Source organism: Acanthochromis polyacanthus, chromosome 8, assembly GCF_021347895.1.
Source record: "Acanthochromis polyacanthus isolate Apoly-LR-REF ecotype Palm Island chromosome 8, KAUST_Apoly_ChrSc, whole genome shotgun sequence".
NCBI lineage: Eukaryota > Metazoa > Chordata > Actinopteri > Pomacentridae > Acanthochromis > Acanthochromis polyacanthus.
Window position 1 is genome coordinate 37,755,947 of NC_067120.1, and position 23,525 is coordinate 37,779,471.

At 39.8% G+C, this 23,525-nt stretch overlaps 2 protein-coding genes across 3 annotated transcripts; one reads left to right on the forward strand and one right to left on the reverse strand.

The window, feature by feature from the left end:
• Nucleotides 1-2,450: 2,450 nt before the first annotated feature.
• spata2l (spermatogenesis associated 2-like) lies at nt 2,451-8,720 on the reverse strand. Of its 2 annotated transcripts, none has more exons than XM_022222464.2 (4): nt 8,327-8,720; nt 6,494-6,837; nt 5,270-5,560; nt 2,451-4,077 (listed from the first exon to the last, which is right to left on the reverse strand). In XM_022222464.2, exons 2-4 carry the CDS (start codon nt 6,833-6,835, stop codon nt 3,280-3,282), a joined length of 1,431 nt encoding a protein of 476 aa, XP_022078156.2. In that variant the 5' UTR covers nt 6,836-6,837; nt 8,327-8,720; the 3' UTR covers nt 2,451-3,279. The 2 variants fall into 2 exon arrangements, with proteins under 2 accessions (XP_022078156.2, XP_022078157.2); XM_022222465.2 differs by lacking the exon at nt 8,327-8,720 and adding an exon at nt 7,879-8,194.
• Nucleotides 8,721-8,999: 279 nt separating this feature from the next.
• si:dkey-238o13.4 (uncharacterized protein LOC560780 homolog) lies at nt 9,000-17,010 on the forward strand. Its single transcript, XM_022222466.2, has 6 exons — nt 9,000-9,429; nt 10,961-11,068; nt 13,941-14,080; nt 14,172-14,268; nt 15,470-15,594; nt 16,598-17,010. The coding sequence occupies exons 1-6, from the start codon at nt 9,345-9,347 to the stop codon at nt 16,772-16,774; spliced, it is 732 nt and encodes a 243-aa protein (XP_022078158.1). The 5' UTR covers nt 9,000-9,344; the 3' UTR covers nt 16,775-17,010.
• Nucleotides 17,011-23,525: the final 6,515 nt, after the last annotated feature.

A 23,525-nucleotide genomic window follows, 5' to 3' on the forward strand; every position in this document is an offset into this window, starting at 1 on the left:
ATCTTTTTTTATATTAAAAAAGCTGCACTTCCTTTGTATATTTGGTCGTTTCTTATGCTGCTGCTGTTTCATTGCAATTATATTTTAATAATATCACTTTAAATACAGATAATTGAAAAGAAAATACCGGCTCTGAAATAATGAACTGATGCGTCATCTGGTGTTAAATTGAATAAAAATTCTTAATAATATAAAATGTAACTGACTGAGCTGTATAAATTAAATCCAGATATTTCAAATTAAAAGAAACAACAGAAATCCATTTCTAAGTTTTCTATCAAATATGTTTATGTCCATAAAATATACTGGACATCAATAAAAATGTCTGCATAGTGAAATATATGAAGTCCATCTCCATTTATACATCATATTGATGTTTAAATAACAGGAACTGTAGCCCACGTTCAGTCAAGGTACCGGAATTACGGACAAACGTTTCCAGGTTTCTCTACAAAATAAAAGCCTGATTTGTTTTACGGAAAAATTACATGATTTCAAAAATGTGACTTTAAAAATGTAAATCAAACTGTAATAAGCGTCAGCTAGCTGCTCCACTTGCTCTGAATATTTCTGTTCTCGTCTTTGTCAAGCCCAAACGAAAAATTAATCCATATTCTGGCTACATTACCGAGAACAGCGTCCATGGAGTGACCGGAAGTTAGCCGATCTAGCGGAAGTGCTAATGAGGTCTGCTCTGGCACGGATTATTACTGTCACACATGTAGCTTTGAAAATAAATCCTGTCCAAGACAGAGCTGTAGCTCAGTTTCAGGGTGAGCGCTAATGTTTCTCTGTGTGACTATGTCTGACTTCCTCTAATAAAATCCTCCTGTTCACTGAGAGCTGCAGCCATAGATATTTATCTATCTACTGATTCATATCTATACTCACTATTCTGGTCCGATGCAGTCTCGATGATGACGTTTCACGAATACGTGAGAACCCGGTGCGGACAGTTACATACTGAGAAACGGCCACAGTCTTCTTACCGCAAAGGTACAAAGCTGCTCATCTTCTCCTCCGGCATCAGGAAACGTCTTCAAAGCTTCTTCAAATCCAGGCGTAAACTAACCGTGACGTCACCCGTTGGTTTCAACGCCGAGAAAATGAAGCCCGGATTTTGCTACTTCCTGGTCGCCGTTTTGGATTTTTGGGAGCCAGTGACGTAAAAAGCGTCATCAAACAGACTGGACCGGAGAGCAACTAGGGGCAGGATTGGCTGAGGACTCTCTTATCCCGCCCACGTTTTACCGCAGAGGTTTCTGTTGCTGTCTATCAAGTATAGCCACGCCCCCTGGCTCCGCCAACTTTAACGATTTATTTAAAATTCAGTATTGATTTATTTTAAGATCGGCCACCTGATCTCTCATTTTGACCATGAAAACTAACGGGAAAAAAATCCTGAGCTGTAGAACGTCAGTCTATCAAATTTTATTTTCTCCAAAAATGAATTGGGGTCTATGGAGAAAAAGCTTTTTGGAGCCAACCCTAGCGGACGGTGTGATATTGCAAGTTTTTGACACTTCCGGGTTGGCTTCAATTCTGGAGCCAGATGCTACGTCCATCTTTATATACAGTCTATGTTCAAATCCAAAGGAAATACAATCAAAACAACGTCACTGGTGTATTCAGGTGCAGTTGGACAACGAAGTTGCGTTCAAGAGCGTCGGAAATAGGAGTATCAGTAATGAAATTGTCTAGAACTGCCTGTGATGCCTTCCAGGACTGTCCAAAAGTTAAATATAGCAATGATTTTTGTAGTTTCTGGATGTTCTTTTCTTTGCTCCCGTCACATTTTTCTTCACTGTGGCTCATTTTTCACTGCAATCTAAAGTCCTGCAGTGAAAAATGGAAACGGAACAACCATGAAAAAAGAGAAATGTCACAGAATGAATTATACAGAAAATATGAACGCAGGATGTGTTGGATTACTCATTTTATAAAAACTGGAGAAATTTGGAATTAAATCCACCAGAAAATAATCTGGGCGCTACATACTATTCTTAATTAACTATTTTCCTTTTTGCATCCCACAAACATTTTCACTTTGAAATATTACTGTTCTAATCTTAGATTTGGGTAATTTTCCTGACAGAACTGCACGTGATTCCTTTAAGAACTGTTGAAAAGTTTTTAAAAATGCTATGACTCTTTGTTTTTACAGTTTCTGGTGTCATTTAACCATTTTGGTGAAAAAAGACAACATTCCTTTCAAACCCGCTGGCATGTTGTGGGCTTCAGAGGGTTCAAATCAGGGCTCACAGCTTCATTCTTCCAATTTTTGTGCCCCCCCCCCCCCCACAGTGATCCAAGTTGTTCTCTCTCAGTATCAATGAAGAATATTAAACAATATTAGTTTTAGGGCTAAAATTGATATTTGACAATAAGCAGGAAAATAACTGACTGGAATTTTGTTAAATGAATCACTTTTGAAGCAAAAACACCCAGAATTGTCTGTAAATAAAGATTTATTCATTGTTGATTCATCTTTCAAATATTTTCTTGATTAAATGCTTATTTTTGTCTATAAAATGTCAGGAAACTGTGCAAAAATGTTGACTAGTATCAATTCAAGATTTTTTTTTAAAAAAAGGCTTGTTTTGTCCAAAGACATTCAGTTTACGTCAGAGGAAAGAAACCAGAAAATACTCACATTTAAGAAGCTGTAAACAGAGAATTTATTAAAAAATGACTCAAATTGATGATTAAAGTCATCAAAGGAGTTGTCAATTAATCAATTAACAGACTAATCGTTGTAGCTACAACTCAGTGGAACGGTAATTTTCTGACATTTTATCGACCAAATCTTCAACTATTTAATCAAGAAAATAAATGACTGTCACAATAATCACCTTCTGAACTTCAAAACAGAAGTTACGGGCTAAAAACGTGTGGAATATTCTAAAACATTGCTTAGTTAGATGTTAAATACGACAGATTTCTACCTGTAACTCCACTGTGGCTGAACTAAAGCAGCTCTTGAACCATAAAACACACTTTTTAACGCAGACTGGAGGCGTTTTGACCCTTTTTACTGCATTCTGATGCAGGCAGCAAACATAAAAACAGACATCGTTGTGCTTCTAGTTACAGTGAAGAAGCCCAAAGAGGCACAGAGTGTAACAGGCTGCACTGTGCCGGTAAATACGGACACTTAGAGAAGAACTGGTGGCACGATGAGGAGAGTCAGTGAAGGCAGCGTTTGATTTGAAAAAGACGTCTCCAGTGTGCAGGTTTAAGGCACTGGGATTCTGCCTCTGAAGTGCAAAACTCCTGGGCTCAGACGGAGGACGACTGGTCGAACGTCTGGCCGCAGCTGCAGCTCAGCGGGTTTCTGTACCAGCAGGGGTTGCAGTATTCGTTGCCGCAGTACCTGCAGAGGACCAGCGGCTTCCTGGAGCAGTGCTTTCCACAGGAGCAGACTCCCAGCGTCCGGACGTCGTGCTTGATCTGGCAGAAGTCTCTTTCTCTGCAGGAGCCGGAGTGGAAGACGCTGCAGCTGCGACAGAACACCTGCGGGTCCAGCTTGGCGAGGTCGCAGCATTCGTGGAAGCCGATCGGCTGCAGGGCGGGGCTGGCGGGTTCGAGGTCGTCGTCGCGCAGCGTCAAGGAGGACACGGCCCCCGGCGAGGCTCTCTGAGGCGACGCCGTCCTCGCTTCCTTCACCTCGTCGTCGATGAGCGTCAGCTCATGGCCCCTCTGAGCGCAAACATCGAGGGAGGCGCAGACGGCGTCGTGCAGCGCGTCGCATTCGATGCAGCGTCTGAGACGCAGATGAGGCGCCTGCAGACAGCTGCAGAGGTGGGCGGCCTCCGGTGAAGCCCCCAGCAGAGAGTCCTTGGTGTCAAACCTCCAGCTGGCGTCGGGCTCCAGTGGTGAGGACGTGCTCACGCCGTTTGTTTTGGCGGCAGGCGGCGTCACAGCGTAGCTTTGAGTCGTCCAGGTAACGGAGTGAGGACCGGCGTCCACAGCGGCGACCGTCTGCTGCATCCCGCCTCCGTTGACCTGCCCGTCTCCGTACAGATCCTCGTCGACGTCGAACAGCTCCAGCGACCTCTGGGTGGTTTCTATAGCGATCTGCAAGGAACAAAACATCATCAGATTAACATCAGGAGCTTCAGTTTAGCGTCTTATACATGAATATTTTCTGGTTTCTTTCCTCCTTTACAACAATAAACTGAACAGATTTAGACAAAACAAAACATTTAAAGGCTTAATTGTGGACATTTTTTTTTTTACCATTTTCTAACATTTTAGGGACCAAATCTGAATATTTTCTGGTTTCTTTCCTCCTTTATAACAGTAAACTGAATATATTTGGACAAAACAAAACATTTTAGGACGCTATTTTGGAGATTTGTCACGTTTTTTCCATTATTTTTTAGCCCAAAAACTCACAAGTTAAAGAAAAATACTCTGTAGATTAATCAACAGTAAAAACAATGACTAGTTGCAGTTTTAATAAGACGATACGAATACGTCGTCACACGGCGTTATACGAGGAAGACAGTTTGGATTACATTCGTCGGTTGTACACCACTTTGGATTGTGCTACATTTGCTTTCTTTTGTTTGTGTTTTTAAAAAAATAAAAATTAAAAACTGCCCAGACTGTTCTGATGGCAGTGCTTCGAAGAAAAGGAAATCCATCTTCATGGAAGTGAAATTAGACAGACTAAATGGTCCTTATGGATGTGAGTTCAGACAAATCACGTTACGTCGCGCCGTAAGAACATAATTCTGACGTCAGTCCAGCAACTCTTCACTTGTGAAGTTAATTTTGTTCATCTTTGCCGTCATGTGTGACAGTCTGAGACTTTTACAGTCTTCACTGTTACAAAGTTTCACACTTCAATGATTCCTGAACAGGAAGTTCAGAGTTCCAGAAGTCTTTACAGATGGACGGAAACTTTGGTTCAACGTCTGTGTTTCCAGTTGTTCCTGACAATTTTTTCGGTGTTAAAGTTGCGTTTCTGCGTCACTTTGAACAAACTGAGCGACTCTGAACGAGGTTCTCCATAATAATAAGTAATTGTAAGTAATAATAAATGAACTTCCTGTTTGTGGTTCTTCGGGGAAGGCTGCTGAAGTTAAAACTGCAAATTTAGTACAAGAAATGAACTACTGACACCATGCAGTGATTTGTAACAAAGCTAGCACCGGCAGCTAAAGTCAGATTAAAGAGTCTCGACACTTCAAATTAATAAAATTGTAAATTTAAAATCCTTTCTACATCTTATCTCCATTTGGCGCCCTGCTGGACGTCGTACCTGCAGGCTGCTTCCTCGCTGCCGTTCCCTCACTAAGCTCAGCTCCCACTGGGCGTCACTGTTGTGTTTCGCTAGAGCCGCCAGCAGGAGGCGACACTCGCACCGAGCCAGGAAGAAGGCACAAGACAGCGGGAGGAGCTCGTCCAGGAGGTGGCGGATTCTGGACGGGTCCAGGAGAAGCTCCTCGGGCCGAGTCGGGCTGATCTGGTAGCCCAGCAGGCCGAAGAGCTTCTTGATCTGAGGCGGCGACAGGACCGGAGTGATGTGGTGGGTGAACAGGCCGGAGTACATCTGGGACAAGAAGAGCAGATTAATACTGAGCTACTGCAGAAAACTGTAAGGTCTATAGAGGTGGTTTGCTGGAAAAGAAGGGCATATTATAGTCTTATATGTAACTTGCATGCTCTCATGTTTTGTTTTTGTTTGTTTTTTTACCTTTCATGCTGCTGGAACTGTGAATTTCTCTTTGGAGATTAATAAAGTATCTATCTATCTATTTTGAACTTTCAAGTAAATCAGAGATGATCCAGCAGAAGAGCCCTGATTACTTCACATGGAAAAACCTGACAGCCTTTTAACGCACTATTTTTCTGTTATTAATTCATCTAAATGAATGCATTAAAGTCCCAACCCTGATATATACATATATGTATATAATCTTTATTTTTTAAAGTCACCGTGTTTTCCATTTCAAATGATCAGAATCAGAAAGGCTTTACTACTCAGATGAGCTCACACACGAGAAATTTGACGCAGCAATTATTTATTTCAGATATTTAAAATAATCTAAGAAAATAACCCCCCCCCACACACACAATTTTCCAGTATTTTTAACACCGAAAAACATTTTCAACATTGTGTCGTTTCAAAATGTTTATTCCAAGTTTTTCATTTTTTTAATAAAAGAAATAATCAAAGAAAGTAAACATGTAGTTGTTTTTTTTTTACAGATTTTCTAACACTTGCAGACACTTTGGTATAACGTAGGATGTTTATTCGAGAGTTTTTCAATTTTAAAAAAGCAAATAATCAATTTTAGAGTCACAATTTTGTTCCAGCATTACTAACATCTGTGGGATGTTTGTTCCTGTTTTGCTTTTAAAAACGTTTTAGCTGCTGTGTGCTGTAAAATATCCACCATGTACGTTAACATCCAGACTGAACCTTTTCATCGTGGAGGTAAATAACAAACTCAGTTTTAATGGTAACCCTGTGCTCTCCCACCTTGATAACTCGGTACTCCTCCCTCCATGGAGCCAGGTAGACGTTCAGAGCTACTTGTTCCAGAACCTCGAAGGCTTTGGCCAGACCTCTCAGCCCTCCTCTGGGTCCCAGCCTCCTCCCGCCGGACGCCGCTGCCTTCAGGGACTCCTCCATCACACTGAGAGGATCCAGGGCGAGGCAGTGGATCTCCTGAGGGTCTCCATCCCTCAGCAGCTCCTCCACCCGCCTCCACAGATCCTCGTCTTTCACCACCAGGCTGCAGCCTCGACCCACAATCTGCTGCTCCAAGCTCAGATTGTAGGACTTCACAAGATCTCTGCCTCGCTGCCAGGAGACGCTCATCTCTGGTAAACGTGCACGAAGCAAGCGAAAGAGACAAAACAGCAAAATAAACTCATCTTTTAGTGGCATTTTTCCATCTTTCATGACATTTTTCAATCTTTTGGTGAATTTTTTAAATAATTTTGTGACTATTTTGCATCTTTTTGTGAGCTTTTTGCATAGTTTTATGACCACTTTGCATTTTTTTGTTTAATTTTTGCATCTTCTGTGACGTTTTTTGCTTCTTTTAGTGACATCTTTCCACGTTTAAGTGAAATTTTTGCATCTTTGTGTCCCCATTGCACCTTTTTTGTGACTTTGTTACATCTTTTTGTGTCACTTTTACACCTTTTAGTGTAATTTTTGCATCTTTTTGTCTCACTTTCGCATGATTTCATGACCATTTTGCATTTTTTGTCATTTTTGCATTGTTTTGTGACATTTTTGCATCTTTAAGTGCCATTATTCCATCTTTTTGTGACATGATAGCTTTTTGTAACATTCCTTTATGTTTTTTGTGACTTTTTAAATGTCTTTGTGTCACTATTGCATCATTTAGCAACCATTTTGCATTTTTGTGTGACTTCTGGATCCTTTGGTGACATTTTTTCCATCTTTTTGTCATGACATCTTTTCGTGATGAACTGTACTCATTAAAATTTCTCAAATAGCTGCAACACTAGCTGTAGGAAGAGCTGCCACTAAAATACTAAAACATAACAAAACGTTAAATATTATAAACTGCTCCAGATATGTTTAGTTTCAAACGTTTGTTTACAAGCGAAAGTGAAACTTTGCTATAAGTTGTTTTTAACCAGATGTACCCTAAAACTGCTGTGAGCAAACAGTACTTAAATAAAAGCAAACAACTTTAAACTTAACAGATGTCAGTCAGAGAAAAGCCAACAATCACAATCAGTCTAATATTAGCATTAGCTTAGCATGTTTTAACGCCGACCACCGCCAGCTCGTTCTGCTAGCTAAACTAGTCTTTTTTAACGCATATATTTTACACCAAACCTCCCCCAAAATGCGACAAATTCAGATTCTCTCGCTTTTCTTACTCAATTGAATTTGTCGTGAAGAGTCACTAGAGACGTTTTCGGAACTCGTTGAAGCTGTTCTCCAGTTCGGCTAACAAACAATCCACCGACAGAGTCAACTTTTACTAACTGTCCAGATTGATTCTTCCCCCACCGTGTGAAACCTGCGGGAAATACCCAGGAAGTAACCTCGGGAAAGTTCAAATCGGCCCACGAACGAGAGCTCCGGGTTGTTTTGGACACAAGCCGAATTAAATCAGAGCTAATGTTGATTTAGAAACAGCTGTGGGTTGAGATTTAGAGGGAGATAATATTTCCTTGAGACGTTTGACATCTGAAAATTGACAGATATCTGAATGAGATCTCGGTCAAAGAGAGGATAGGCTAACGTTAGCTCGCTGCTAGCTACAGGTCGGTTCCGGTCCAGATCCGAGCTTCGGCGGACGAACCGCAGACACGCGGGACTCACCGGTGCCTGCTGCCGGTCCAGGTGTTTACCGGTGAACAGAGTCAAACATGTCCGGTAACACGAGCGGCTCCGCGCGTCTCGATTGTCCGGGATAAAGTAAACATTGTCACGTGGCACGGGGTTTCCAGCTCCGCGGAGGGAGCGCTCGGTGTCTGCGTCAGGGCAGGCCGCAGGGGCGGAATTAGACAGAAAACGGTGACTTTAAAATCAAAATATAGGATGGAAACTCAAACAAAATCAAGAAAAGGGATAAAACTGACAGGAATTAGAAACAGTGCTGTAAAATTAATCGATAAAATCGTCAATATGCTGTTTGGAGTTTGATCCGCAAGATGGCGGCATTTCACCTGCTGCACATGAATCGACTCACCTGAAAGATAATAATATAATATAATATAATATAATAGGTACAGCTGACATCACTTATATTCCTGATAAATCATTATAATAAATTATATAAAATACATATTTCAATTCAATCACACTTAATATAAATATCTTTTATAATTATTTATATAATATATATTTATAATTTATTTATTGCAAATATGTGTAAAATATTTACATTGGCTGATTCAGATATAATAAAAAATAATAATAATTTACTTTGAGGTACCACATTGTGTAAAAAACTCATTACTACCTGTAAAATTACATATTTTTGATGCAGACATTATATTTTTTCTGTTTGTTTCTACAGTTGCCATGTGAATTTACATTTTTTGGTACTTATTATGTTTTCTGTAGCAAAACTGGGGAAATATGTTACATAAAAGTGAACTGTTCTAAAAACGACACTTCAAACTGTAGTCCATGAATCCTCTGACACGGTGCTGAGCCGCTGACTGTGGCCGGTGGGCGGGGCTTCAGTGACACCGGCAGAAGGGCGGACCTGCTGCCCGTGAGTTCACTTTAAAGCATCCCGGTTCGGCCAAGATGCTCCGCACAAGTCAGCGGCCTCTCAGCGTCCTGCTGCTCCTCCTTCATCCTCCGGCAGGTCTGTGCAGCTGCGGTCGGCATGTCGAACTCGGACAGGGTCGTGCTGGTGCTGGGGGGAGCGGGGACGGTGGGCTCTGGGATCGTTAAGGCGCTGCTGGATAAAGGTAAGACACCGGGGGACACTGGAGGGAGCCTCTCCGCTGCTGAGAGGAAGATATACTCATTTTGAATCGAAAGAAGGTGGAGAACTTGTCTGGATACTGGGTACGCACTTTTACGCACGGGTGTCCGTCCGGTGGATTTTACGCACAAGGAATCCCATCATGATTAACCGCATTCAGGACATTTTCTGAGTATTTTGTGTCTATTTGGATACTAAAAGGGCTTTTCTGGTTTTTAGTTGGTACATTTTTGGCTTTAAATTCAACACTACTGCCGCGTAAAACCAGCATTCCGGCAATCAACGTGCCCACTGATGTGCCGAACAAGGGACAGTTTATAGCTGCGCGTAAAATTAAGCTCCAAAAAAAGCATTCTCTTTCCTTCCATCTGAACGATTTCCATCAGGTTTCTCCGCGTATTTTGCCTTGTGTCAAAAATGATTTTTGGTTGGATTTGGTTTCTCAGTTTGTTCATGGAATGAAGTTTGGTTTAAACATCAGAAGACGCACTCAGAGGAGGGTCAGGGCTCCTCACACCATTTCTTGCGTTCAGGTGAACTTTTTTACACAGTAATTTGTTCCTGTTGTTGATCAACATAAACTTTCATGAACAAAGAAAGATACAAAATCAATGCAGAGACAAAATTGCCTCCAATTACACATTGAAAGACCAAAATTACTGCAAAGAGATGCGAAGAAACCACAAAGAGACTCAAACTAAGCAATAAGAGATGCAGAATGAACACAAACAAATGCAAAGATACATTGGATAATCACAAAAATGCAGAAAATAACCAAACAGCGATGCCAGGCAATAAAAAAGACAATTCTTTGATGCAAAATAACCCCAAAGATGCACAAAATTGCCAGAAAAAGATTGAAACTGGCTTCAAAACATGCAAAATGAGACACAAAAAGATGCAAAACCAATGCAATGGAGCACAAACACAAAATAATGAAAAAGAGATGCAAATTGATTTTAAAAAATCATGCAACATGAGTACAAATAGACGATAATTCAATGCAAATAGAGACAAGAGCACCTCTAAGATACAGTAAAGGACCACAACTAGATAGAAAATGACCAAAAAGAGATGCAAAACAAGATTCTCATTATTTTTAAGTGAATTTTGTGAGCATGACACCTTTAGTAAACCATATTTTTGAATCATATTTTGGATTTTTTTGGTTAACATAAATCCTCCTAAACTTTGCCATCATCACCATCGGTTAATTATAGTTTAGAGTTAGAGGGTAATTCCAGTTTTGGTTCGATCTTCAGCCAATGTTTTGGCCTGAAAGCTGAAATCTGTTGATTCCTGCTGCTGTTTGATGCTGTGATGACAGTTTACTGGTATCACGTTTGTAGGTTTGTTGTTGAATTCACCATCTTCTGCCCTCTGATGACCTCAATAATCAGACCAGGACAGTGTTGATGTGATAGAAAACACTCTTTGTCCTGTCAGAGGGATTATTTCTGCTGCTTCTGTGTGTCTGTATCAGAGATTAATATCGGTTTGTGATGTGTGTGAAGGTTTTAAAGTGGCCGTGATCTCCAGAGACAACAGCCGGCTGGAAAGACTCCGAGCCTTCGTCTCTCCAAGCACAAAGGACAACCTCGTTACCATCATGGGGAATGTGGGTAAGTCAGGTTACATCCATTCATCTGTCCTGTGGGAAAAATCATCTGGCACCATTTTAAGGGTTCAATATCTCCAGAAATAAAACTTCCACAGCATGAAATGTGGTGAGGACTCAGACAGAGTAGTGTCCAGCAGATCTAACTAATTGTAAGGCTCCAGCAGGCGAGAAGATTTTAATTATTGGCACTTGAAAATGAAAACAGTGCAAATTTGGAAGTAACTTGTGACTTCACATATAAAATTTCAACATTTAGACCTCTATGAACATTTAGACCTCTATGAACACCAACATCTAGACCTCTACGAACACCAACATCTAGACCTCTATGAACACCAACATCTGGACCTCAGTGAACACCAACATCTGGACCTCTATGAACACCAACATCTAGACCTCTATGAACACCAACATCTAGACCTCTACGAACACCAACATCTAGACCTCTATGAACACCAACATCTAGACCTCTATGAGCACCAACATCTAGACCTCTATGAACAACAACATCTGGACCTCAATGAACACCAACATCTAGACCTCTATGAACACCAACATCTAGACCTCTACGAACACCAACATCTAGACCTCTACGAACACCAACATCTAGACCTCTATGAGCACCAACATCTGGACCTCAATGAACACCAACATCTAGACCTCTATGAACAACAACATCTGGACCTCAATGAACACCAACATCTAGACCTCTATGAACACCAACATCTAGACCTCTACGAACACCAACATCTAGACCTCTACGAACACCAACATCTAGACCTCTATGAGCACCAACATCTAGACCTCTATGAACAACAACATCTGGACCTCAATGAACACCAACATCTAGACCTCTATGAACACCACCATCTAGACCTCTATGAACACCAACATCTAGACCTCTATGAACAACAACATCTGGACCTCTATGAGCACCAACATCTAGACCTCTATGAACACCAACATCTAGACCTCTACGAACACCAACATCTAGACCTCTATGAGCACCAACATCTAGACCTCTATGAACAACAACATCTGGACCTCAATGAACACCAACATCTAGACCTCTATGAACACCACCATCTAGACCTCTATGAACACCAACATCTAGACCTCTATGAACAACAACATCTGGACCTCAATGAACACCAACATCTAGACCTCTATGAACACCACCATCTAGACCTCTACGAACACCAACATCTAGACCTCTACGAACACCAACATCTAGACCTCTATGAACACCAACATCTAGACCTCTATGAACAACAACATCTGGACCTCTATGAGCACCAACATCTAGACCTCTATGAACACCAACATCTAGACCTCTATGAACATCTAGACCTCTATGAACACCAACATCTAGACCTCTATGAATAACAACATCTGGACCTCTATGAACACCAACATCTAGACCTCTATGAACACCAACATCTAGACCTCTATGAACACCAACATCTAGACCTCTATGAACACCAACATCTAGACCTCTATGAACATCTAGACCTCTATGAACACCAACATCTAGACCTCTATGAATAACAACATCTGGACCTCAATGAACACCAATATCTAGACCTCTATGAACACCAACATCTAGACCTCTACGAACACCAACATCTAGACCTCTACGAACACCAACATCTAGACCTCTATGAACACCAACATCTAGAACTTTATGAACACCAACATCTAGACCTCTACGAACACCAACATCTAGACCTCTATGAACAACAACATCTAGACCTCAATGAGCACCAACATCTAGACCTCTATGAATAACAACATCTGGACCTCAATGAACACCAACATCTAGACCTCTATGAACACAACATCTGGACCTCTATGAACACCACCATCTAGACCTCTATGAACACAACATCTGGACCTCTATGAACACCAATATCTAGACCTCTATGAACACCAATATCTAGACCTCTACGAACACCAACATCTAAAATTTTGCACTTTTTTCAAGGTCCAATAATTACACATTCTTGTCATTTTGGACATTTTTAGGCCATTCTGGACGAGTTTCAAGTCACTTTAGGTAAATTATAGGTCACTTTGATGGGTTTTAAGTCAGAATAACAAAAAATATATAACTTTGTCTTGTCATATCTGCCACATATCAAATTCTACTGATGTTAGAGCCTCAAAAGTTGATGAAATGTCGACCAAAGACTGTATTTTAGTAGAAACATGGATCCATCCATATATATATATGCACTTATAGGAATGTTATGGAGACACAGTAACACTTTTGTTGGAACATTTTGCATTTTTCTGTAAATTTTCAAGGACTAAAAATGATTCATTTTTGTCATTCTGTATAATTTTGAGACATCTTTATCTTATTTTTGAACAAAATTTGAGTCTTACTGGACTAGTTTCAAGTCATTTCAGCTGATATTCAATTAATCTTTGGTTAAATGTCGACCAAAGACTGTATTTTAGTAGAAATATGGATCCATCCATACAGATACTTTTTTTTTTTTTTTTTTAGATTTTCAGGGACCAATAATTAAAAATCTGTCCTCTTTTGGATCCATTCAATCATCTTGATGTGCTGGAAACTATTCTGTCTGTGTCCTCACCACATTTCATGGCTGTAGGAGTTTTATTTCTGGAGATATTGAACCATTAAAATGGCTTCACAGGTGAGATGTGGGTTACGTGAAAGAGAAAATACCAGAATTCCAGGTGTTTTAGCTCACTTCTCAAAACTCTGACAACTAACAGCAGCTTTAGTTGAAAATAATCCTTATCACACTTTAAAAACTCATCTCAGTCCAGCTACAGTCACAAAATGATTCTAAATGTGCAGCTTTGTGTTCCTTTGATGACCCTTTGAATCCTGGTTCCAGGGCTGGAGGATGAAGTGGAGCAGGTGAAGCAGCAGCTGCTGAAGCAGGTTGGGAAGGTGACGGATGTGGTTTCGTCTCTGGGCTTCAGCTGGTGGCAGGGTGGACCTCCTCACACCCAGACCCTCAAAGACCTGCACTGGGTCAGAAAACTCACCGCACAGTGACGGCAGCTGATCAAAAACTGAATTTTCTTTGCATCTAATAGTTAATTCCATGTTTTCTGGTGTGCAGGTGATCGAGACGTTACTTTTCAGCACGTTTGTGGCGTGGAAGGCCTTTTCCCCCTTAGTGAGGGACGACTCCAACTGCACCTACACCTTCATCACAGGTGAGACCCGCAGGTATTTAGTTCTAACATCCATGGATGGATTAGTGAAACAGCCTGGAAGAGTCAGCAGGCCTGGTTCAGATGTTATTAAGCGATCACAAAGAGCAAAAAAAGACAAAACCAACTAGAAATGAACACAAACAGATGCAAAACCAATGCAATGGAGCACTAACATACAAAATAATCAAAAAGCGTTGCAAATGAATTTAAAAAATCATGCAACGTGAACAGAAATAGAGCTTAATTTAATGCAAATAGAGACAAGAGCACCTCCAAGACACACTAAATGACCACAAAGATGCAAACACTGAGTAAAAGAGGGAAAATACACACAAGGAGACGTACAACCAAACAAAAGTTAAAGGACAATGAAGACACACAAAAAGATCAGAAACGGCTGCAAAATGACCACTGAGACACAGAATCAACTAAAAAGAATGCAGGAACAAAACAAATGCAAAACCAATGTAAAGAGACTTCCAATAACCACAAAGAAAATAAGCAAAAAGAGATGCCAAGCAATAAGAAAGACTTACAAAATGAACATAAATAGATGCAAAATAACAGCAAAGATGGACAAAATCACCAGAAAAAGACTGACAGTGGCTTCAAAACATGCAAAATAGACACAAAAAATACACAAATCCAATGTAAACACAGATAAAACAACATTAAAAACTAAAAAAACAAACAGAATAACGAGAAAGATGCACAAACCAATAAAAACGAGATGCAAAATGAACAAAAATAGATGCTAAATCAGTGCACACTACCTCCAAGACATATTAAGACCACATTAGAGACAAAAAAGACACAAACTGCTGCAGAAACTGAGACCAAACAACATTAAAGACTCAAAACAACCACAAAGACACAGAAATGGATAAAAAAAGAGACTCAAAATGAACACGTGAATGAAAAATATGCACAAAATGACCACAAAGAGATTAAAGGTGAGTAGATGAGATGCAAAATGAACCTAAACAGATGCACAACAGCAGAGAGACAACAGAGGACAAACAACCACAACCTGTAATGCATAAAATCAGCTCATTAAAGTCATTTTTCTCCAACAGAAACCCCAGTTTCAGCCTCAGAGTGGAGCTTTACTTTCTCCTGTGTGTTGTGGTGTGAAATTGTTCCTCCCTGCTGTCGAAAACATCGTTTTTTGTTGTGTTTTTGTTGTGTTTTTGCGCTGCAGGAGGAGCTGGAGAGAAGCTGCTGATGCCTGGAACCGGCTTCCTGACGGTGGGAGCTGCCAGCTCTCTGGCCTTCTGCCAGGTTCTCCGAGAGGAATACCCAGAGCTGCCCTGCAAAATGAACCAGGTGAGCAGCTCAGAGAGGATTCACCCGAGTTCTGGAATAACAAATTCAACACATCTAGACTTTGTTTGTGTGAGCTGGCTTGATAAAACCTAAAACCCAGTCAGAGATAACAGATATCAGACGACAGTTAGCAACTTTATTTGTAAACTTATAATATGAGGCGTGACAAATCGTGTGCAGCTGCTTCAGTCGGCTCATTTTGAAGAAGATTTTGGAAACTTCATCATTAACACCTGTTGTATAAACTGGCCTAATCTGAGACGTCTTGGTCTTACCTCAATGAGGAGTTCATTCTTGAAAATGAGCAAAAATCTCATAATTGGAATAAATGACAGACACAAAATCGTTGCAAAAAGACAAATTATTGCCATAAAAGCACACAAAATGTCCCAAAAAAAAATCAACATGAAAAGGTGCAAAAATGACTACAAAATGTTTAAATCAGAAACTCTGAACAGAACCTGATCTGGACCAGGTTAGCTCCACAGCATCCGTTACCATGGAGATCTAGCTCCACAGAGCACCATGTAAGGAGTTACATTTACTCCGTTACCTTTACTTGAGTAATTCTTGAAAAAAAATTTACTTTTCAGAGTAGCTTTACTCTGCCGTACCTTTTACTTTTACTTGAGTAGATTCTAGCAATTCTTTAAATGACACATGGTGAAAAAAGTTGATTATTTTTTTTACAGTTTCTGGCTAACTAATGGAGTCATTTTGGTGATAATTGTAAAAGACATTGTGCCTTTTAAATTTACTGGCAAGTTCAGGTGCCCAAAGGGGTAGTGTTTGAATTAAAAACATCCAAAATAACTAAATATATTTAAGTAGATAATCAAAGTAAATTGAATCAGGTAGCACCTTGTGTCCACTCTCAGATGTACGTCGCTTTGGATAAAAGCATCTGATGAATGGAGCTGTAGGACTGTCAGAACCAAACTAGCGAGCAAGAACCAAACCTGCTATGTTCTTCTCTAATCTTCTCCTCTTCTTCCCTCCACAGGTGAACATCGACACAGGTGTGGGCACTCCGGACCGGATGGCGCCGGGCTACCTGAACCACCTGGACCTGGGCGAGGCCGTGGCCACGCTGGTGGAAAGACGAAACGCGTCCCACACCGTTTTCACCGTCAGGTGCCCGGCGGACTTAAAGACTGTCATTCTGGAGAAGAACCTTTAGACTCAAAACGAACCCTCCATCGTCCTGCAGCCTCGTTGTCACGACGACACGCTGCTTCTGCTCCACAAACACGTTACAGTGGTTTCCCATCATGCTTTGTGTTGTATATTCTGCTGCCTGTTCACTTCGTTAGCGAACCTTTGCTCTGCATGTGCTGTTGTATGATCAGATCTGCCGGTATAAAGGGTTTGTAAAACTTCTCACTGTTGTCTAAATATAACGCTGTGATTCCCTGACGATCTGCTGGTTATGTTTGGTACCAAAACAGAGATAAAGCTCGACGGAGCAGGTGGAGATCCTAGGTACAATGAAGATGAATTAATGTGAAGATTTAGCCAAGTTAGCAACGGGTCAGAGTATAAATTTGAGCTTAATAAAATGGTCTGCTCCAGACTGATGATGCAAAATCATCACAAAAAGACACTAAACCTCCACAAAAAGATGAAAAATGACCACAAAAAGACACTAAAATATCATCAAAACATGCAAAATGATCACAAAAAGCCACTAAAAAGATGCAAAAGGACCACAAAAACGCACAGAATCACCACAAGAAAAGGTGAAATAACTACCAAACTGACACAAAATGACCACAAAAAGACCTGAAATCACCAGCTGATACAGTTCTATCTTCAGAAATCTTATGTGCAGATGATCTGCTCCGAGTCTGTTCTCATCATTTAAACATGAAAATAGTGTTTGTAAAAGTAGTAAATGACAGACAGAAATGACAGACACAAAATCACTGCAAAAAGATATATTGAAACATGCAAAATCACCAATAAAAGGTGGAAATATGACCAGAAAATTATGCAACATGACCACAAAAGATGCAAAATCAACATGAAAAGGTGCAAAATCATCAGTAACAGTTGCAAAATGACCACAAAAAATGTAAAATTAACACAAAAAGGTGCAAAATCACAATGAAAAGATGTAAAATCGACTCGAAAAGGGGAAAAAATCACGATGAAAAGGTTCAACATAACCACAAAATAGATGCAAAAATACCAGTTGATATAGTTCTATCTTCAGAAATTATATGAATATGTGAAGATGATCTCCTCCAAGTCGATTCTTATCATTTGAATATGAAAATAGTATTTGCAAAAGTAGTAAGACATAAATGACTGACACAAAATCATTGCAAAAGGGCATAAAATCTCCTTAAAAAATGCAAAATAACCAGAAAAAGATGCAAAATCACCACAATGGGGAGAAAATCTGGCCAAATAGATGCAAAATAACCATGAAAAGGTGGAAAATCACAATGAAAAGGTGTTACATAACCCGGAAAAGATGCAAAATCACCAAGAAAAGCTGTAAAAAATCAACATGAATAGGTGTATAATTGTCCAAAATAGATGCTAACTCACCACTAAAAAGTGCAAAATCACCATAAAAAGACGCAAAATCATTATTAAAGGGTTCAAAGTCACCACAAAAAAACATGAAATCCCCATATAATATAGTTCTGTTATCAGAAATCACATGAATATGTGCAGCTGCTCTGCTCCCAGTCTGTTCTTATATCAGCATGAAATAAGCTGGACTAAATGATTTCATATGCTGCAAATGTCAGCTTTTTATGTAGCTGTAGAATTAATTTAGGCAAACAAGACTTAAGGAAAAGTCATTCTGTGCTCTCTGAGACATTAGGTCAGGGTTCTAGATTAATTTGTCCACATGTAGCGATGTTTCTACCAACTTTCTTGGATGGTTGCAAGAGCATATGATTTGGTCAAAGGAGCTGAGATTATTTAGCATCTTGTTAGCCTTTAGCAGTGCAGTATGCTAGAGATCCTCCTGAGGATTGTGTTTTCATGTCCACCAGTTTACCAGTATCAAGATCGGCCACAGTGCAATCTGGTTATTCATCGTCCTCTACACATGATCCATACTAGCATCTGATTATTATGGGATGTTTACGGCCAACCACAGACCTTAAGTGTATGTGTCCACAGGATCCGTCCTTCCAAACACCTCCCAACGCACTCCACATTCAGCAGGTTCTTTCTCGCCGCAAATGTTTTCAGAAACAGGTTTTGGAACTGATTTTGGTGTTGATTCCCGTTGAAGAATTAATCATCTGTTGGCTGAGTTGTACGCCCATTAAGGCTTCAATGATTGGAAGTGGCGCTATCCTTGGTGTGTAAAGAGACACTCATGGTCAGCTACCATAAAATCAATTCATACTTTTAGCTTCCACATCAACAAGGGGTCACAGCTTTTGTCTTCTAGTCCAAAAAGAATCCTCGTCTGTGGACATCTGCATGAAAAATTTGAGATGATGCTTGTTATGAGGAGACTTTCCATCGCCCACACCTCTGTAAGTCATCATTAACAGAGTTCTAACGGAAGTACTCGCTGCTGAACTGCGGAGGAGGCTTCATTTCTACATGCTTTCATCCCAATTCTCCAGATATCCTGTGCTATGTCCGCCCACTGTTCTCGACACACCTTAGGAAACAATGACAGAACTCCAGCCTGATGTGTGACCAGCTGCTGGATCCTGTAAAAACAGCAAAGTCACGGCTTTTCAGAAACTTCCAAAGGAGTGTTTTTCCACATGTTGTAGTAGGAATAGAACCGCTAGCACCTCCACTTTCAAAGTCCACAGTGGTGATGTGGAAATACTTTGACTGTAGCTAATAAAAATGAAGACTTAGCACTAATAGATGCCAACATTGTGCAGCAGATTTGACTCATTCATCACCAGTTAGAGATGAGAGGGACAGGTGATATTAAACACATCCTCCGTTTTGACTGGTGTAAGGCTGTCATAATGTGACTTTGAAAATTTGAGTATGAGCTGGGTATCCTTCTACCAGCCACAAAACCATTTATAAGACCAGAGAAAACAGCAATACAAGCACTATGCAGGTTGTTGGCAGCAGTCAAACACGTGGATAAGGTGTTTACATAAACTGAACAGCATCCTACTTCCTCTTGGGATACTCCAGCTAACATTATATGGTTTGTTTAGATCAGGGATGTCAAACTCATTCCACAAAGGGCCGGTGTGGCTGCAGGTTTTTGTTCCAACTAAGCAGCATCATACCAGACCTGACTCATTTAATCAACCCATCTCAGTCTCCAGACAGGTGATTGGTCAGACTGTGTGCTGTAGATATGTTGGAACTAAATGCTGTCGCCTAGAGCACACAGTCTGACCAATCACCCGTCTGGAGACTGAGATTGGTTGATTAAATGAGTCAGGTCTGGTATGATGCTGCTTAGTTGGAACAAAAACCTGCAGCCACACCGGCCCTTTGTGGAATGAGTTTGACATCCCTAGTTTAGATAGAAAAATGCTGCCTTAGATGATCACAACTCATCTTAAACACATGAAAGCTGGTCATTAACCACCACAGAAGTCTTTGTCTTGGTGCCCATTGCTGGTAAACCTCCACAAGTTGTCCCTTAGTGTTACAGGAACCTTACTGTAAAATTAAAGAAGGACACAGTTTGAAATGTAGTGTTAGAGGGTACCGTGGCTCCACAACAGGATCTGCCATACAAAAGATCGAGAAAACCTATAATATCTCCAATCTTTTTTGCACCATGGACAGGTTTTAAGCAAGACAATTTCCCATGGACCGGTCATCACGCACAAAATTAAAAAAAATTTTTTTTTCATTTTAACAAAAGTGTCCTAAACGAATACAATTAGTTTTTATTACTCCACTAAGGAACGGCAGAGTTATGTGATGATAAGTGCACATTTGTCCGTCTGTTTGTCTGTCTGTCTGTCTGTTAGCAACATTATTCAAAAACAGACTAATGGATTTGGATGAAATTTTCAAGGAAGCTCAGAAATGACACAAGGACCAAGTGATTAGATTTTGGCAGTGATGCAGCTTATAGCCTGGATCCGTGGATTTGTTAAAGATTTCTGTATCATTGTGAGATAGTGGAACAGCGTCACTGTAACCATGACAACAAGTGAACACTACATCAGTGGCCTGCTGATGATCACATGATTGTGATCCTACTACAAATCCACCACTGAGGAGTTATCAGGACTTATCTATCAGAAATGATACAAGGAACAATTGTTTAAATTGTGGGGGTGTTTCTGAGTCCCATCAATTCCCGCCGTTCGCTAGATATTTAGGTCACATGATTCGGTATCCGTATATAACGTACACATGTATAACACACGCCTGTGCTCAGCGCAAGATCATGTTGTTTGTGGGTACATCTGTATTAAATGGACACATTCTATGTTGCTGTGATTTCAGTCATTGGAAATGATACGACTGAGCGGCCTTGATGGAGTACTGCTCTCTGAGTGCTTTTCTTGTCCTTTCTGTGAGGTCTGGTACCAAATGACCCATACCCTGGTTGTTGGGGACCACTGCTCTACATGATGTCAGTAAATGTATTGTAAATCAAATGTAGTTCCTGGTTGTTCCACCACTCTTACTGTTTAATACTTTCGAGACCAGAGGAAGCATTATTTGGGCTATTGGCAGTTCGTGTTTGTTAGCAGAGAGCATTGTGGCAGCTTAGCTGGCAACAGGGCAACATGACAAAGACTTCTGTGGCTCTTTATGACCTCCAGCCGAAGTCACGGGATTTCAAAAAAAGTGGGATCTTCTAGGAGAGCTTTCTTAATCCCAATCAAATGTCTCAGAACTGTTTAAGTGGCCTTAATCAGCATAGGGTAAATGTTCCCAGCACTAAATTTGCAATTAGTAGGGCTGTTAATTAGGGATTTTTTTCGAAATTAGCATCTCTAGCATGACATAGATTGCTCCCTACAATTACAACACTTGGCCGTCAGCGGATGTAAACAAAGTTTAGGCTTCAGTTCGTTCAGTCGCTTAAAAAATACCTTGATTGGAGTTGATCCTGATCAAGACAAAGTCTCTGTAGCAGCGTTAAAACCAAGATAACGCTGCAGCGATAAAACTAAATGAATCCAAACTGTACGGAGCCAGTAGGCAGGGGCAGTTGGACACATTTACATCCAGGCTAGCGTGACTCTTTGGCCTGTTCACACGCACCAGCTCCTACCCCCTACAGGCCCCTTTATCTGTTATGTGGGGCAACATTTCCCTTAAACAAACAGCAGCATCATTGTTGTCCTGTATACCGTCCTGTTCCTGCTTTCACAGCAACGTAAACAACAGGGATCCGACAAGGAAGCCGAGGGGGTGAAGTGGGAGTATTACGGAGGGGTGGGGATGCTCGGTGACAGTTTTTGTTTTGAACTTGTGGGCTGACAGCTCAATTAGGCCAAATTATAATTAAACCGCTAAAGGAGGACCCTGCTGGGCCCCACTTTCTCCTTCTTCCTCCCTTTTCTTTGCTTCTTTCCTCCCCTGGAAAGGACACAAACGGCCACGAATGTCCGAGCCTCGGCTGATGACTCATCTCATTCTAATAGGAAAAGAAAAGTGGCTTGTTTGCGAGAATCAAGGTGCCACGATCTCTTCAGAACGAGGAAATGTAGGTGAAAGGATTCAGTGAAAGAGAAGGAAAATGGGTGAAAAACCGCCACGCGTCATCTTAAATCTGTCATATATTACATGGACTCTGGTGAACTTGACAAATATTTAATTTATTGAAACAAAATTTGGTGAAGAAATCCAAATTCATAATAAGTTTATAATAATTTTCATTAAATCAGAGTATTTTCCAACGCAGCAAAATCTCTCTCTCTATATATATAAATACCATATATAATGCATTGTTCGGTTGTGGTTAACTAATATCAAATAATTAGAATAACTACAGTCAAACAGTTAAAACATTAAAAAAAAAAAACAACCTGATAACGTTATTGTCTAAAAGCAGCTGATGTTTTACATTTTTCTTAACATTTTTATGTATTTTTCATTTTGTTTTAATGTTTGTTTTGTTTTTGTGCAAGGGAATAGTCAAAAGTACAGAAAACTTACTTCATTATTCCATAACGACTTATTCTTTGATTTACTTTATTTGTTTATTAATATTTAATAAGCATTGCATTAGAAAAAAATATTATAGTAATGTTTATTACTATTATTATCAATAATAGCAACATCATCAATAACAATACTAGTAATAATGATGTTGTGACTGTGGAAATAGAATCTATCAAAATTATTCATCCTTTTGGATTTATTTATTTTTTAACATTTTAAAATTGACTCACGGTCAATTTAATTTGATTATTTTGACAAAAATTTGGGGAAAAAAAGACTCTTTCATGTCAAAGTGAAAACAAATTTCCACAAAGTAATGTCAATGAATTAAGAATATAAATATATAAGCCATAAGTAATTGGAATAAATACAGCCAAATGTTTTTAAAAACAAACTGGTGAAGTTATTATCCAAAGGGGGCTGATATTCTACATTTTTCTTAACATTTTTATATATTTTTCATTTTGTTTGTGTGGCATCTTTTTGTGTTTGTTTTGTTTTTGTGCACTGGAATAGTCAAAAATACAGAAAACTGCTGCAAAGTGTCACCTTTCCTTATTCCTTATTTACTCCTTCTTTTAATTACTTTATTTATTCACATAAAGCATTTTATTACACTGTCAGAAAAACTGTTTTATATTAAATTCTGTTATTAATATTATTAATAATGCTGTAATTGTCTGTAGAATTAAATCTATCAAAAGTATTCATCTCTTGGATTTTTTCTTCTTTTTTTTTACTTTTTAACTTCGATTTATGGTCAATTTATTTGATTATTCTGACCAAAAAATTGAAAATAAAGACTCTTTCATGTCAAAGTGAAAACTGATTTTCAC

Excerpts from the sequence above, each read along its gene's own strand:
- spata2l (XM_022222464.2), bottom strand. The coding sequence starts at position 6,835 with ATGAGCGTCTCCTGGCAGCGAGGCAGAGATCTTGTGAAGTCCTACAAT. Across the intron at positions 5,561-6,493 it reads AGGAGTACCGAGTTATCAAG|ATGTACTCCGGCCTGTTCAC; the intron begins GTGGGAGAGCAC and ends TTCTTGTCCCAG. Across the intron at positions 4,078-5,269 it reads AGCGAGGAAGCAGCCTGCAG|ATCGCTATAGAAACCACCCA; the intron begins GTACGACGTCCA and ends TGTTCCTTGCAG.
- si:dkey-238o13.4 (XM_022222466.2), top strand. The coding sequence starts at position 9,345 with ATGTCGAACTCGGACAGGGTCGTGCTGGTGCTGGGGGGAGCGGGGACG. Across the intron at positions 11,069-13,940 it reads TACCATCATGGGGAATGTGG|GGCTGGAGGATGAAGTGGAG; the intron begins GTAAGTCAGGTT and ends TCCTGGTTCCAG. Across the intron at positions 14,269-15,469 it reads CACCTACACCTTCATCACAG|GAGGAGCTGGAGAGAAGCTG; the intron begins GTGAGACCCGCA and ends TTTGCGCTGCAG.